General features: G+C 44.3%; 1 protein-coding gene across 7 annotated transcripts in view; it reads right to left on the reverse strand.

Annotated features, from left to right (window-relative positions):
* Positions 1-329: 329 nt before the first annotated feature.
* Positions 330-15,193, reverse strand: part of Ezh1 (enhancer of zeste 1 polycomb repressive complex 2 subunit) — a 37,726-nt gene continuing 22,862 nt past the window's right edge. For 5 of the 7 annotated variants that reach the window (XM_048365101.1, XM_048365103.1, XM_048365100.1 and 2 more), the window contains 11 exons: positions 12,471-12,651; positions 11,700-11,896; positions 9,187-9,278; positions 8,242-8,282; positions 7,422-7,547; positions 5,101-5,279; positions 3,961-4,056; positions 3,483-3,564; positions 2,960-3,040; positions 2,275-2,359; positions 330-2,025 (listed from right to left, as the gene is read on the reverse strand). In XM_048365101.1, the coding sequence (XP_048221058.1) occupies positions 1,965-2,025; positions 2,275-2,359; positions 2,960-3,040; positions 3,483-3,564; positions 3,961-4,056; positions 5,101-5,279; positions 7,422-7,547; positions 8,242-8,282; positions 9,187-9,278; positions 11,700-11,896; positions 12,471-12,651 (1,221 nt within the window). In that variant the 3' untranslated portion in view covers positions 330-1,964. Of the gene's footprint in view, positions 2,026-2,274; positions 2,360-2,959; positions 3,041-3,482; positions 3,565-3,960; positions 4,057-5,083; positions 5,280-7,421; positions 7,548-8,241; positions 8,283-9,186; positions 9,279-11,699; positions 11,897-12,470; positions 12,652-15,193 lie in introns of those variants that run through there. The other 2 variants (XM_048365104.1, XR_007213663.1) reach the window with 2 other exon arrangements.

The raw sequence follows: 15,193 nt of genomic DNA on the forward strand, positions 1-15,193 counted from the left end.
TACACCAGCCTCCCCCACCCAATCCCCACCAGCTCACTCCATTCATCATTACATGTGGGAGAGGGGTTGAGACCCGTCATTAAAGGGAAGGGACAGGGGGACAAAAGATAGGAATGCTGAAGGAACAGTGTATTAGTGGTATGGAACTAGAGAAGGAAGGATTGACCAGTGATTCTGCTTGCTGAAGAGAGGGTGGGGTCAGTCTAACCTTGCAAAGGTTGTAAAGTTTTTTTTGTTTTTGTGTTTTTTTAACCTACATCTATTTCATGGGCCAATCCTTGGCATTTCAGATAGCCCTAATGCCTCCATTTGTCTGGTTTCCCCCCTCCCCGCCCCCCCAAATTAATGATTAATTCAGAGCCCCACAGTGTAGCTTGAGGGGATCCCGATACACACAAGGAAAACAAACACAGTACAGGGAGATTTCAGAATCACGGTGGGGGAAAGACGCTGCCTGACATGTGCTGAGTGTGGAGTGCCTACGTGCCTACGTACGTGTGTGTACGTGTGTGTGTGTGTGTGTGGTGTGTGTGTGTATACATACAGGTCACACACAAATCCCTAAGAGGCAGCTGGGCCAGAGGGAGTCCCATTTCTTTGATGGGATACCACTGGCAAGGAGGAAGTGTGGGAAGGGAGGCTCTGGTTCTTCAGAAAAGTGGGAAGTGCTGGCTCCCCATTCTAACACTCCCTAGGCCAGTCCATACCTGCCTGAGCCCTTTCTACCCAGTACAATATTATTTGTTCCCTACCAGCTCAGCACACCAGTCACAGATCCAGGGCAGCTCTTGTTGGCTCCTGATTTGTAAATTCTGTGTCAAGCCAGTTCCTCCTGCCTCTCCTAGATGAGTTGGAACTGGAGGGGAAAATGTCTAGCCCCTCTCTTCCCTCCTTCCTCTGAAGTGGGATTTGGGCAAGAACAAGAGACCTTGGCTTAGGTTCTACTCCAATCTACAGACCTTCTAAAAAAAAAGTTAAAGTGCTTTGTTCTGCATGAATCCCAGAGAGAATGGCACCTTGGACTGGGTCAGGTGATTTGCCTGCTCCACACAGCAAACACCTGCCAGTCTGCCCTGCACTGTGACACCATTCTAAATGTGTGCAACTGCACCCATCACTCCCCTGCAAACATACTGCCAAGTCACCCTTTCCTTTCCAAACAGCAGGTGCTTCAGACAGGGACTACGTTATACCAACAATCTATCCCTTTCTAATCCAGCCCCATTCCAAGGCACTGGGTCCTTTGGACCTGGCCTCTGGGAAAGGAAAGCCTGAAAAACAAAAACCAGAACCCCTACAGTCTAATGAAGCAGACACACCCAACGCTTCACCAGCACGTAAGGCCTGCCTGCAGTTATTGAGCCACAACTTTGGAAGGAGCTGGGGTGCTGGTGCCCGTTCCCAGGAGTCTGAAAACACCACACCCCTCCAGAGTACAGGGAAGGCCTTCTGAAAGCCTTCTGTTTGGACCACACCAGAGGGAAGAGATAGGAAGGCAACCATTCCCTCTGCATCTACTCTGTATTAACTGCAAGCTTGCCTCTAACCCAGAGCACAGTAAGCTCCAGGGATCAGACTTCATTCAGATATTCCTGGCATCCCAATTACATAAGGACCTTTGTTTGGGAAAGCTAAAATGACAGCACTTGTCAGAAACTGCCAAAGTCGATTCCTGAGGTTCACAGCCTGGAGGGCTGAAGAGAAATCAAGTGTTATCATTCAACCCAGCCTGTGCCCTCTTCCTCTGAGAAGGTAGGGATGCAACCTCCACATCTCAGCTTTCTTGCCTGGGAGACCTGTCTTCCCTCTTCTCACTGACATGGTGTGTCCTCCTGGGATGCAGCTGAGGCCTTGCTACAGAGGGAGTGGGTGGGGTTTCTCGGTGTGGAAGACACATAGTGCAGGGGCTCAAGCAGCAGTGGTGTGTGCGTGAACAGACAGTGCCAGGTGCGGGGCCAGGAGGGCTAGAGGACATCAGTCTCCCTCTCAATCCCCACGTACTTGAGGGCATCAGCTTGGCTGTACCTGTCCCAGAGCAGGGGAGAAGAGCCAGGTTACTCTCGGGGCTTTTGTGATTGTTTTACTTCCCCTCATACTTCCTAAAACCGTTTGCAATGTTTCCACTCTGAGTAAGGCACTAGAGATGGGCATTGGCATTGACCACGAGACCCTTTCCTTCATCCTTCCTACCTAGCATTAGCCCCAAATCAATTCTAACAGCCACCCATTCTGCTGCTAAGGCTCCCTCCCCAGGATCATTCCTGACCACCTCACCTGTAATCGAAGAAGAGTTCTTCACCAGCCTGAATTGCCCTCTTTGCAAAGATCCCAATGCGATGATCTCCATTCACCATGACCACTGCAAATAGGATAAACCCAAGGCTAGCTTCCCAATCACTGTAAATCAATGTTCAGAAGATTCTAGGCTGATTTTTTCCAAATTCCCAGTGGAGTAAAATGGAATTAGAAAGTAATCAATGAAGGTAGTTGTCTGTATGCTTTTGGATCTGTTACCACAGCAGTGATATGGGGAAAGAATTATCTTTAGATCATGTACATATGATCAGTTAGACCATGATTTATTTTATTTTGCCAGTCCTGGGGCTTGGACTCAGGGCCTGAGCACTGTCCCTGACCTTCTTTTGCTCAAGGCTAGCACTCTTACCACTTGAGCCACAAGCGCCACTTCTGGTATTTTCTGTTTATGTGGTACTGAGGAATCAAACCCAGGGCTTCATGCATGCAAGGCAAGCACTCTACCACTAAGCCACATACATCCCAGCCCCAGATTATGCTTTTAATTTTTTAAAAAAGCAAGTTATGGAAGAGAGAAAAAGAACCTCAAATGATGCCAGACACTAATCATGGTTATCTATGGATCAAAAAATATAGCTCAGCTATGAAAAATTAAAGAATAGAAATTACAGTAAATAAGGCGTCCATCCTTCTGGGAACTTACCTTTGGCATAACAGTTGGGGTTCACTGAATGGTTTGCAAATCGAATTTTGTTTCCTTTCCGGGTAGCATCTACTACAAAATCTGTATGACATATATAAAGAAGACCATGAGAAGACAAGTGACTCCAAACTTCCGTAGCCTGAGCTTAAAATCAGTTAAACAATAACAGAAATAATTCAGCTCAATAGTAATGTGAAGTCCAGTGTGGTAACAGGAGTCTGTGAAAACATGAAGCTGGAGAATTCTGGCTCATGTGAGAGTGTTCTCTTTGGGTCCTCCTTTGTTTCAGTCATGGCTCTCTTCCTCCCATCTGCTGAGCAAGGAGGTTGCTGAGGTACAAGCACTCAGTGGTTGTATTCCGAACACAAATCCAAAATGGAGGTGCTCTATTCAATCTTAACACCTTGTTTTGTGTATCTGCCTGACGATTCAGAGGTGGCTTCAACTTGGGCTATAGCAAAAGCAATTTGGTAGCCAGACCAACACAAGACCACACTGGGAGAAAGAGCTGCCAATGACATACCATTGTTGAGATTGAAAAGGAAGCTGGACATATACTTGTCATAGACCTTCCCTCGTCGGTCAGCTTCATCCTGAGAGATGAGCTGGAGAGATACACAAGGAACAAAAGAGTCAAGCTGTCTGCTTGAAGCATAGCATCTCACTTTCAGAAAAGGGCTGGGAGGGAGGCACTGTTACAGATAGGGGCTTAACTGAGTATTATTATGTGAGAGCCCAGCCTATGTTGTTTCCATTCCCATCTAGGCTGACCCACACCAAGGCTGAAGAGATGCCCCCCTTCTGTCCTTGGTCTGCCCTGAGGTGCCAAAGAATTGAAGAACAGTGGTTTGTTTCAGGACTGCAAGCAGTTCTGTGGGATCCCCCAAGAGGTCACATGAGAACTCAGATGAGTTATTTAGAGATTAAGTCACAGAAGCCTAACCCACAGAAAATCAGAGTTTCTCATCAGTAAGAACATGGGCCAAACCCATAGCACTCACCTCACCACAATATTCAGATATGAATTCATTTTTCTGCACAGACTCCTTAATGAAGGTGCCCCATCCGGCCACATCGGAAGGGGCCAGCAGCAGGTGCTGGGAGAGAGGAGGCAAGCCTCAGATGAAAGGGTGGGTATCAGTAAGTTAGGGGCGTGTGGGGTGGGCAGATGGAAAGATCTAGTAACTATTAGGAGGATCTGAAAACAGAAAAAGGTCTAAGCTATTCTAGTCAGGGGAAAAACAAGACAGGACGTGGGGAAAGGAAACAAGATAAGTTTTCCTCCTCCCCAGGGACCTCTTGGGCTATATGGGAGGCAAACATGGACAGCACTGGAGCTGGGGATATAGCTTTGTGGTACCATATCCCCCTCTGCACCTTTCTATTTGGCCAGTTAAAGAGCCACTTTTCTGATATGTGTGTAAGGAATAATGAAGCGCTTTCACATACAAGTCCTTTAAGAAGAGAAAAGGCAGGGTACCGGTGGCTCATACCTTGTAATCCTAATTACTCAGGGGATGACATCCAAGGATCTTGGTTTGAAGTCAGCCCGGGAAGGAAAGTCTGTGACTCTTATATTCAACCATCAAAAAGCTTAAATGGAGCTGTGGCTCAAGTGATAGAGCACTAACTTTGAGCACTTTTTTTTTTTTTTTTTTTTTTGCCAGTCCTGGGGCTTTGAACTCAGGGCCTGAACACCGTCTCTTGACTCCTTTTTGCTCAAGGCTAGCACTCTACCACTTGAGCCACAGCACCACTTCCAGCTTTTCCTGAGTAGTTTATTGGAGATAAGAGTATTACAGACTTTCTTGCTTCACTGGCTTCAAACCATGATCCTCAGATCTCAGCCTCCTGAGTAGCTAGGATTACAGGCATGAGCTACCAGTGTCTTGACTGCCTTAAGCACTTTTAAAAGCTCAGGGACAGTGCCAAGGCTCAGAGTTCAAGCCTCAGGAACAGAAAAATAGGAAGGAAGGAAGGAAGGAAAGAGGAAGGGAGGAAGGGAGGGAGGGAGGGAGGGAAGAAAGGAAGGACGGAAGGAAGGAAGGAAGGAAGGGAGAAGAAAAAGAGACCAAGGGAAAGATGTCTGGGACTATTCCCTCCATCCCACTCCATTATCTTAACCTGCACAAAGGCCCCACCTTCTTGAGGCCACGTTGGATGCTGCAGTTTTTGCAGGAGACCACCTTGCAGTCCCAGTGCTCTGATGCCCCACAGGTGAGGCACAGGTCAGGATCACATTCTCGTACTGCCAGATAGCAAGGACACTGCTTGGTATTGCACTGGGTCTTACATCTACAGCCAGGGAAACGATTCTGACCTGGATGGGGAGACAGGTAAGGTCATGAAGCAAGCCAATGCTGGGCACTGATGGACTTAAGAGCAGAGAAGCGAGAAGCAGATGTGATGTGGTTAAGCATGCTTGGCAAAACAGGACAGAAGCTTCCTTCCCAATAATCAGGTACTCCAGTTTTGTTTTGTTTTTTCCTTCCAAAACTAAGTGCCTCACAGCGCTCTTGTCTGTGAATGAAGACAGCAGGCATGAGACTCCTGAGAAGTATCTACCAGAGGTTCCCCAGCAGTGTCCCGCATCCTTGTTGGCAGAATTTGGAAGAGAGGTGGAGAGGACTCCCGAGAAGATGAAATCAGGGCTTTTCACTGGTAAGTCCTCCTCATCAAAACAAGCATCATTTTGAGAACACAATGCATCCGTTCCACGTCATTGTCCTCCACCCTTAGCCCTCCCCACGACCAGCACCCCTCAGTTGTGGCAAGATCAGTATCTGCTCTTTATTAGAAGCTGCCTGGGCACCAACTTCTGCAGGTGCTGGGGGCTTTCATCAACTGCTCAGACCCAAATGGTCAGGATAGGAAGGGAGAAAACTGCTTATTTAGTCTCTGCTGATATCCAAGCCATTGTCTCCTACCTGATATTAAAACTCTAGCTTACATGAATGTATGGAAATGTCATAATGAATCCCTTCAGTTTGTAGAATTACTATGTATTAGTAAAAACAAGCTCTGAAAGTAAAATGAAAACTCCAGCTGCTAAATGAAAGTAGCCATATTTAGAATTAATGTGATCTAAAGAAATATATACATATGTATTTTGAGTCAAGGTCTTTTTATGCTGCTCAGGCTGGTCTCCAGCTGCTGGGATCTACCTGTCTCATTCTCTCAAATGTTGGGATTATAAGTGTGAACCACCATATTCAGCTAAAAATTTGTTTTTAAAAACCGTAACCTAAGGGCTGCAGCAAGACTGACAGGATGACTGGAGATGGGTAGGTGTTTCTACCATAGGATTAGAAGGTATTGTAGCCGGCAGGGGCAAGGCTAAGCCTACTGATGGAAGGTCAGGGGGTCTGGCCCATGGGGAACTGAAGTATGCAAACGCTGGGCTGACAGCTACCATTTTATAACAGATGATCTGCTAATTGCATTTTATTAAATACCAAACAAAAAGTTGGATGAGTAAAAGCATAACTAATACTCAAAATGAGAGTACTAACCATAATAAGGGCGTCCAAAGTCACAGGAAAATATTTTTAAGGACAAAAATATATACCATCACAGCATATATTTCAAATTTCCTGTCTGCTCAGAATTAATGTTTTAAACAATGATTAGTATGTATAACGATCAATATTCCAATGGTCTTCAAGTTAATGCATACAAATATCAAATTTTGTAAGGTTTACATAGATATGAAATCCAAATTATAAGGTGGTATAACTGTGGTAGATATGGAGAACTACAAATTCTAGCAATAAGCAAATAAAGTAAAGGTAAACTCTTGAAAAAACACACACAATACTCCTCAAAAAAAAACAATACCCTGGGGCTGGGCATGTGGCTTACTGGTAGAGTACCTGCCTAGCATGCATGAAGCCCTGGATTCAATTCCTCAGTACCACATAAACAGAAAAAGTCAGAAGTGGTGCTATGGCTCAAATGGTGCTAGCCTTGAGCAAAAAGAGGCCAGAGACAGTGCTCAGGCCCTGAGTTCAAGCCCCAGGACTGACAAAAAACAAACAAACAAACACCTAATACCCTCACAAAGGCACAATGCATTTTGAGGAAAAAGAATCCTGCTTTTCAGTTCTCCACTGGAAGAGAAAAATGAGGAAGTATCTCATTTCTGTCTAATTGCTACTTTTATAGTTTGAACCTAAGGGCTTTTAAAAAATGATCTTCCTAACTGGATGAGGTGGTACATACCTGTAGTCCAGAAAGATGAGAAGGAGGATCACTTAACCCAGGAGTTCAGACCAGATTTGGCAACAAAGCAAGACCATGTCTCTAAACAAAACCAAACCCTATGACTTTTCCAGATTTTAGGGTATTGCTTCTCCTACTGAAGACCCATAAGCAAAGGAGGCAGGAGTGGAGGAGAGGGGAGGCTGGGTTCCCTGAGGCTGAGTGCTTTAAGAGACCATAGGGAAAAGTGTGATTCTCTTACAATCTGGATTGCACTGGCAGAACTTCTCACAGAAATTCTGAGTCATGATGCAGGGGCAGGTGCTGTCACAGGGCCGGTCTGGGTGGTCACAGGGTTGATAGTTGTATACTTGTGTAGAAGAGTTATCTAGAAGAGAGAAAAACCAAGCAGGACACTCTGAGACCAAGCTCCCTCACTGCCTTCCCTTCCAAAGGTTCCAGTGGCTGAGTCTAAGCAGGCTCTGGCCTTGGATACTCCTACAATATCTGAGGTTAGAAGACAGTGTGGATGGCTGCTGTGCACAAGCTACAATGGGGCGGTCTGCTTTGTGGGCAGGGTGTGGAGATGGTCTGAGATAACAGGGCAGCTATTCTAAACATTAAAAGAGGCCTAGAACCCAGCTAACAGCACACTAGAACACTCAGAGACCACAAGGCCCCTGACTACCTCCTTAAAGGTCTTCTCAACTGCCATGAGAGGCTCAACCCTTAGCTGCTGCACAGAAATCTACAATCTGTGGCCAGTGTCAACAAGTGCAGCTGTAGGTGGGGCAGGGTGATGGGGCCACCGGGCCTTGAACTGAAATGCTAAATCATACCCTGGCATCATTTCCTTTTTCCTCTTTCTCTTTTCTTCCTTTTCTTTATTTCTCTCTCTCTCTCCTTTCTTCCTTTTCGTTTTCTCTCTTTCTTGCTTGCCTTTTTCCCCTCTTTTTTCTCTCTTCTTTTTCTCTTTCTCTCTTTCTTGCTTGCCTTTTTTTTTTGGGGGGGGGTTGTTGGTAAGGGAACCAGGGCCACATAGTAAACACATGTTCAGACTACATTCTTAGTTTTGAACTTACCTTTCTTCAGCTGAATTTTCCTGCAGTGTGCAGCCCACAATCTGAAAAATAGAAGAAATGTATCTGGGTCATAGTCCTCAGGAGCTCCGTAGAATACAGGTAAGTAACAGGGTGATCTGCTCTGATGGACTCAGATAACTTCAGAATATCCTTTCAAAATCCCTTAATAGGAGACCCCTTCTTCTGCTATATAAGAGTGAGAGCCTATCTTTTATCCAGCTAGCCTATGGCTTCGAGATTTAAACCCCTCCCAAACAAATAGAACAGAATAAAAAGTAATATAAAACAAAGCCCAGGCCTATATGTCTACTACAAAGCCACTGTCCTTCCTTCCCTCCCCTTTGTCGAGGCAGGATGTGGGAGTTTTAAGACAGCAGGTGGGAAGGCCTTTCAGGGATTTTCTCTGAGTGAAGCAACTGACAAGGAAGAGCTGACAAGAGATATAGAAGGACTTACTTCTATATCTGGAATTGGCATCAGTTCCTTCCTTTGGCAAGTAACAGTCACTGGGAAACTGAGCTACACTGAGTGCTGAATTTAAAAAGAAACTTCCAACCCTAAATAAAAACTGGCTATAAGTGTTATGCAATTAAGGAAAATAACATGTGGGTAAGCAAAGAAAAGGAATAAACTGTCAGAGTTGAGAAGTGGGCAACCACTTAATGAGGAGAAATGGTCTCAGTGTGGAACTAGGAGCCAGCTCACATTCTAGTGGCCAAAAGGTTAAGTGGAAAACCAGACAGCTATCTCAGGGTCCACAAGATGTGGGTATAGGGGCAGGGCTAGTCCTAGATAAGAATCTTTAAGGAGCACTAAGAATGCTGGCCCTCAGCTGTGTGTGCTGAATAATAGGCTCACTAAGCCTTATGCACTGGCCAAGAGTAAGGCAGGTATCAGGACACAGAGCACATCCCTGCCATAGAAAGTCCATTGTCTAATCCTTGCCTGTGCTTTCTTTTCTTCTTCTGTGATGGGTTCATGAGCTCATCTGTTGGCAACTTCAGGATAAGTGATTCTTTCACTGCAAACTGAAAGACCTGTAAGAGAAACCCAACAGGGCTCGTCACACCTTCTGGAGTCAGGCAATCATTAAATGGCCCAGTCAAGTGCTGACCTGGCTGGGGCACAGTTCTGGAGAACTTGTAGGCAGTAGATTGAATATCTTTTTAGTAAGGAAAGAAACAGCACCTGTGGGACATGGGGCCACTGGCTATGAAGATTAACTCTTAACCCTTTACCCTGATTCAGGAAGGAAGAAATACTGAACAGAGTAACACCTTCCCTTATCAGGAGCTCTCATCTACCACCCTTTCTACCACACCACAAGTGGGCTGCCCAGTGCAACAGAGAAGAATGTGAACTAGTACTATGCACTAGGCTCCCTCTGTTGGTAGAAAGATATAAGACCTTGACTAGTTGGTAGCAGGTCATCTCAGGAAGGCTGGTACCCTTTCAACAGGTTTCTTCCTTTACAGTATTTATTTTCAGCTTTTTTTTTTTGGCCAGTCCTGGGGCTTGAATTCAGGGCTTGGGCACTGTCCCTGAGCTTCTTTTGCTCACCGCTAACACTCTACCAATTGAGCCAGTGTCACTTCTGGCTTTTTTCTGTTTATGTGGTGCTGAGGAATCGAACTCAGGGCTTCATGCATGCTAGGCAAGCACTCTACCACTAGGCCATATTCCCAGCCCTAGCTTTTTCTTTTTCTCATGGGCTATGAATACCATCTGAGATTCTGTAAAGACTATAAATCTTATCAGGAAAATATACAGGATAACTTTTTGTATTCAACTGTATGGATTCTAGGTTAAGAACCTGTGTTGGGTCTGGGAATGAAGCTTAGAGGTAGAGTGCTTGCCTAGGCATGCATGAAGCCCTGGGTTCGATTCCTCAGTACTACATAAACAGAAAAAGTCCGAAGTGGTGCTGTGATTCAAATGGTAGAGTGCTAACCTTGAGCAAAAAGAAGTCAGGGACAGTGACTCAGGCCCTGAATCTAAGCCCAGGACTGGCAAAAAAAAATTTAATTAAAAAAAAATAATAATTCTGTGTTAAGGCTGGGAATGTGCCTTAGTGGTAGAGTGCTTTCCGAGCATGCATGTAGCCCTGGGTTCAATTCCTCAGTTCCACATAAACAAAAAAAGCCAGAAGTGGTGGTGTGGCTTAACAGGTAGAGTGTTATACTTGAGCATAAGAAGCTCAAGGACAGTGCCCAGGCCCCGAGTTCAAGCCCCAGGACTGGCAAAAAAAAACACCACAAACCTGTATTAAGGCCTAGCATTGTGGCTCAGGCCTGTAATCATAGCTACCTGGAAGGTGGAGATCTAAAAGATTGCTGTTTAAGGCCCTCCAAGGCAAAAAGTTGTCAAGAAGTTGCCAAGACTCCATCTCAACTAATACAGATACCGAGGAAGTACAACTAGAATTGTGCTCCAGGCTGGCTGATGCAAAAAAAAAAAAAAAAAAAAAAAAAAAAAAGATATGAAAAAGCCTGTGTTGCAAGGAAATAGGTAAAGCACAAGGCATAGGGCACTTCAACTTATGATTCTCTTAATGGTTTTATATAAAGGAGCATGAAGGGCTGGGAATGTGGCTTAGGGACAGAGTGCTTGCATAGCATGCATGAAGCCCTGGGTTTGATTCCTCAGCACCACATAAACAGTAAAAGCCAGAAGTGGTGCTGTGGCTCAAGAGGTAGAGTGCTAGCACTGAACAAAAAGAAGCCAGGGACAGTGATCAGGCCCTTAGTCCATGCCCTAGGACTGGCAAAAAAATAAAATAAAGGAGCATGAAGGCCTAACAAAGGTCCTTCTGCAGGTGCCAGGCATAGCAATTTTGGGGGATCTGGTCTCAAGAACAGGCTACAGAGATGTCTCCAGAAGTTGGGGAGTTACATGAGCAGGCAAGTCTGCTCCCTTCTTTGCTGGGCATATTGGCTTGAATCTATGACTTATCCCTGGTTCTAGATTCTACCTTCTCATTGAAGTCTTTTTTGTTTGTTTCAGAGCATCCATGTCTGTTGATAAGAGCGAAAGATTGAGGGTGGAAATTACAAAATCTCATGATATGAAATATAGAGAATGAAGCACACAAGGATAAAAGGAATAGCTGCTATACTGGCAAGTGTGTACCACTAAGAAGACCCACAGGGAGAGGGAGGCCTTCTAGAATTCAAGTATACATTTAGAAAGGAACCATGAAGTAGATAAAGGAGTTCAGGACCATCCACAAGAGTTGAATAGCAATGAGAAATAGAAGTAAGCATTTGGCAAGGAGGAGAAAAGAGGCCCAAGCATTGCTAGGCCTGGGATTTGCCTGTGACTGGGAATCTGCTTCATAACCCAGAAGCAGAAACTCAGGCCTTCCTGAACCTAAGATAATATCTCTCCAGAAACACAACATGGTAAGATGGTGAAGGGACAGAGCAATGGGTAAATGGATACTAGTCTTAAGAAATTACCTGCTTACACGTCTTTGTCCCCAGAAGCCTGGCTATGGAACAGAAGTTGTTGAAGTAGGTGCCATGGAAGACTCTAAAAAGAGATTCCTCAGCCCCAGTCCACTCCACAGACTCAGAAGGGGCTTCCACAACACACAGTTGAGGCGGGGCTGGACTGGCCTTCTGTTTTGTGGGGGTCTGACAACGAGAGTTAGCCTCTAAGCAAGATACAAAGAAACAGAAGAGTGAAATGCAGTAGTCATTAGTAGTTTGTCACAAACTCAGAACTACATCATTCTAGTTTATGGACTCTACCCTATCCAATACTGGGGTTTGAATTCTGGACCTTGAACTTCCTAGGCAAGCACTATACCACTTGAGCCCATCATTCTAATTATACAGAATAGTTAAGAATGAACACATTCCTTGTCTTCGCTGTCTGTAGATAAGCCAATGGAAAAAAACAATTCCTAAAAGGTAGAAATGTTGAGCCAGATAGCCTGGGTTTACCAGAGTCCTTGCATAGAAAGAGAACTTCTTGGGGTTGGGAATGTGGCCTAGTGGTAGAGTGCTTGCCTTGCATACATGAAGCCCCGGGTTCTATTCCTCAGCACCACATATATAGAAAAGGCCAGAAGTGGCGCTGTGGCTCAAGAGGCAGAAGTGCTAGGTAAAAAGAAGCCAGGGACAGTACTCAGGCCCTGAGTTCAAGCTCCAGGACTGGCAAAAAAGAAAGAAAGAGAGAAAGAGGGAGGGAGGGAGGGAGGGAACTTTATTTTCTGTTTACTGTACCTGAAGAACTGGAGGCCCAGTCATTGCCTGTGTCCCTGTCACTGTCCCCTTCTTTAGTCTCAGTCACAGCAGAGGCTGAAGTATTAGAGCAAGAAGCACTGACCACATGATGTCTTCGCCTGCGGCGCCCAGAGCACTTGGAGCGGGGATTATGGAGCATGGCATACTCCTTAGCTCCTTCCTGTAGTGGGTATATTACAAATAGGAAAAGACACAGACACATTAAATGCACTGATTCTTTTTAAAATGATCTATACCAGGTAGGTGAGACCATATTATAATAACAACTACTTGACAAACATTCTAAAATTTACAAATTTTTCATAAGGGATTGTCTTATATCTTACTTTTTTAAAGAATGTAACATCTGTTCATGTATGTGTCTTTAATTTGCCAGTAAGTTGTATCTGAAATTTATTCATGGTTGGAATTTGAGAACACACTGAGATGAAGAAATGAGGTACAGAGGAGAGACCTGCTTGAGAGAATATGGCTCAATGTTCCAGTCAGTATGCAAGCATCAGGGCTCTCCACATGCTACCATACTGCCTGTTTCAATAGTAAATGTGTAATCTTTGAATTAGTAAGTTACTATTACTTGAAACTTACACCTTTATCTGCAGATGAGCCTCAGAAGAATTCTTTTTTTTAAAAAAACCTTTTTATTTATTATTTTTATTATTATTATTATTTTTTTTGGCCAGTCCTGGGGCTTGGACTCAGGGCCTGAGCACTGTCCCTGGCTTCTTTTTGCTCAAGGCTAGCACTCTGCCACTTGAGCACAGTGCCACTTCTGGCCCTGGGTTCAATTCCCCAGCACCACATATATGAATATGTGTATATGTGAATATGTATATGAATGAGGCAAACACTCTTGCCACTAGGCCATATTCCTGGCCCTATTTTTATTTTTAAAATTCCATTTCTTAATAGCTATAGTCAATAAACCTATAACTCAGTTTAATCATGGGTATTTTCTCACAGGGCTTGGTTCCCAACGACTTATAGCTGTTTCTGAAACTCAAATATACTTTTGCTCTGAGACAGGATCCTATTCCACACAGGTTTCAAATTTACCATCTTGTTGGGGCTGGGGAGATAGCCTAGTGGCAAGAGTGCCTGCCTCGGATACACGAGGCCCTAGGTTTGATTCCCCAGCACCACATATACAGAAAAACGGCCAGAAGCGGCGCTGCGGCTCAAGTGGCAGAGTGCTAGCCTTGAGCGGGAAGAAGCCAGGGACAGTGCTCAGGCCCTGAGTCCAAGGCCCAGGACTGGCCAAAAAAAAAAAAAAAAAATTACCATCTTGCTGACTAAACCTTCCATGGACTGAGATTACAGGTGTGCCTCACCATGTATGGCTATGGGGGGTGGTGTGTGTGTGTGTGTGAGATTACAGGTGTGCCTCACCATGTATGGCTATGGGGGGTGGTGTGTGTGTGTGTGTGAGATTACAGGTGTGCCTCACCATGTATGGCTATGGGGGGTGGTGTGTGTGTGTGTGTGTGTGTGTGTGTGTGTGTGTGTACACTAAGGGCTTAAACTCAAGGTTTCACATTCCCACTTTGCTTTTTTTTCCCCCCACTCAAGGCTGTGTTCTGTCACTTAAGGTACACCCCCACTCACAATGTTTTGCTTGTTAATTGGACATAATAGTCTTACAAATCTTTCTGCCTGGGTTGGCTTCAAACCAGGATCCTTAGATCTCAGCTTCCTACGAGGCTAGGATCACAGGCATGAAACATCAGTACCCAGTAATAAGGTAATCTAAACTATAAATATAACATTTATAGCACCTTAGAAAGCCTCCAGAGATAACTGCTAGTTTATGGGAAATAGTGGATAAATAGTGAATAAAACGTAAGTGACACTTAGAGAAAACAAATTCAAAATGTGGATACTACAAAATAGCCATCCTAGAATTTCAATGAGATGAAACAAATGATAGAATTATTTGAGATTAAAAGAAAGCAAAACATATAATAACCAGATGTTATGCCTGACTAGTTGCTATTAGTTTGAAAACAAAAACTAAACAGGCTGGAGTTGTGGCTCAGTGGCTGAGCATATGCTTAGCATGTGTGAGGCCCTGGGTTCCACTCTCAACACCCCCTACCACATATATGGATATAGTAAACATGGAAAATATTTTTAAGTCCAGGAAGAGGCTATCTTTCAACTTTGCACAATTGAAAATGTTCTTAATAAAAAGTTGGGGAATACTCTGGTTTCTTGTCAGATTACATAAATTGTTTGCTAAAGGATTTTGCTGAAGATTTCTGTGGAAAGGAACAACTAAGTTTAGCTAATTTCTTGAGGCCTTGTTTTGGCAGGGCTAGACATCTTGTTGTAATTAAAGATATTGTCCTTTAGAAAAAAACAAAAGTTGGAGGAAAATAGTCCAGCATTTTATTTGATATGTATTCATAACTAAAAAGCAATAAAAGAAAAGCTGTGCATATCAATCTCTGTAAGTTAACACACTTCCAGCACTGCCAGGAGCTTTGTAATCCATGCACGCAGCACCAGGGTAAGGACTGTGAGAAGGATAATGTTCCTCTGGGTGACATAATGGCTAGAACATTGGTGAACAGTGTAATAAAAAAAGAGGACAGGATAATTTAAAAAGCATGGACTGCAGAATTAGATTGGAGCTTGAATCTCATCATTGCCACACCACTAACTTTTTAATAAACTCTGGGGAAAAAAATCTAACTTCTATA

The sequence above is a fragment of the Perognathus longimembris genome, chromosome 17, assembly GCF_023159225.1.
Source record: "Perognathus longimembris pacificus isolate PPM17 chromosome 17, ASM2315922v1, whole genome shotgun sequence".
Taxonomy (NCBI): Eukaryota; Metazoa; Chordata; class Mammalia; order Rodentia; family Heteromyidae; genus Perognathus; species Perognathus longimembris.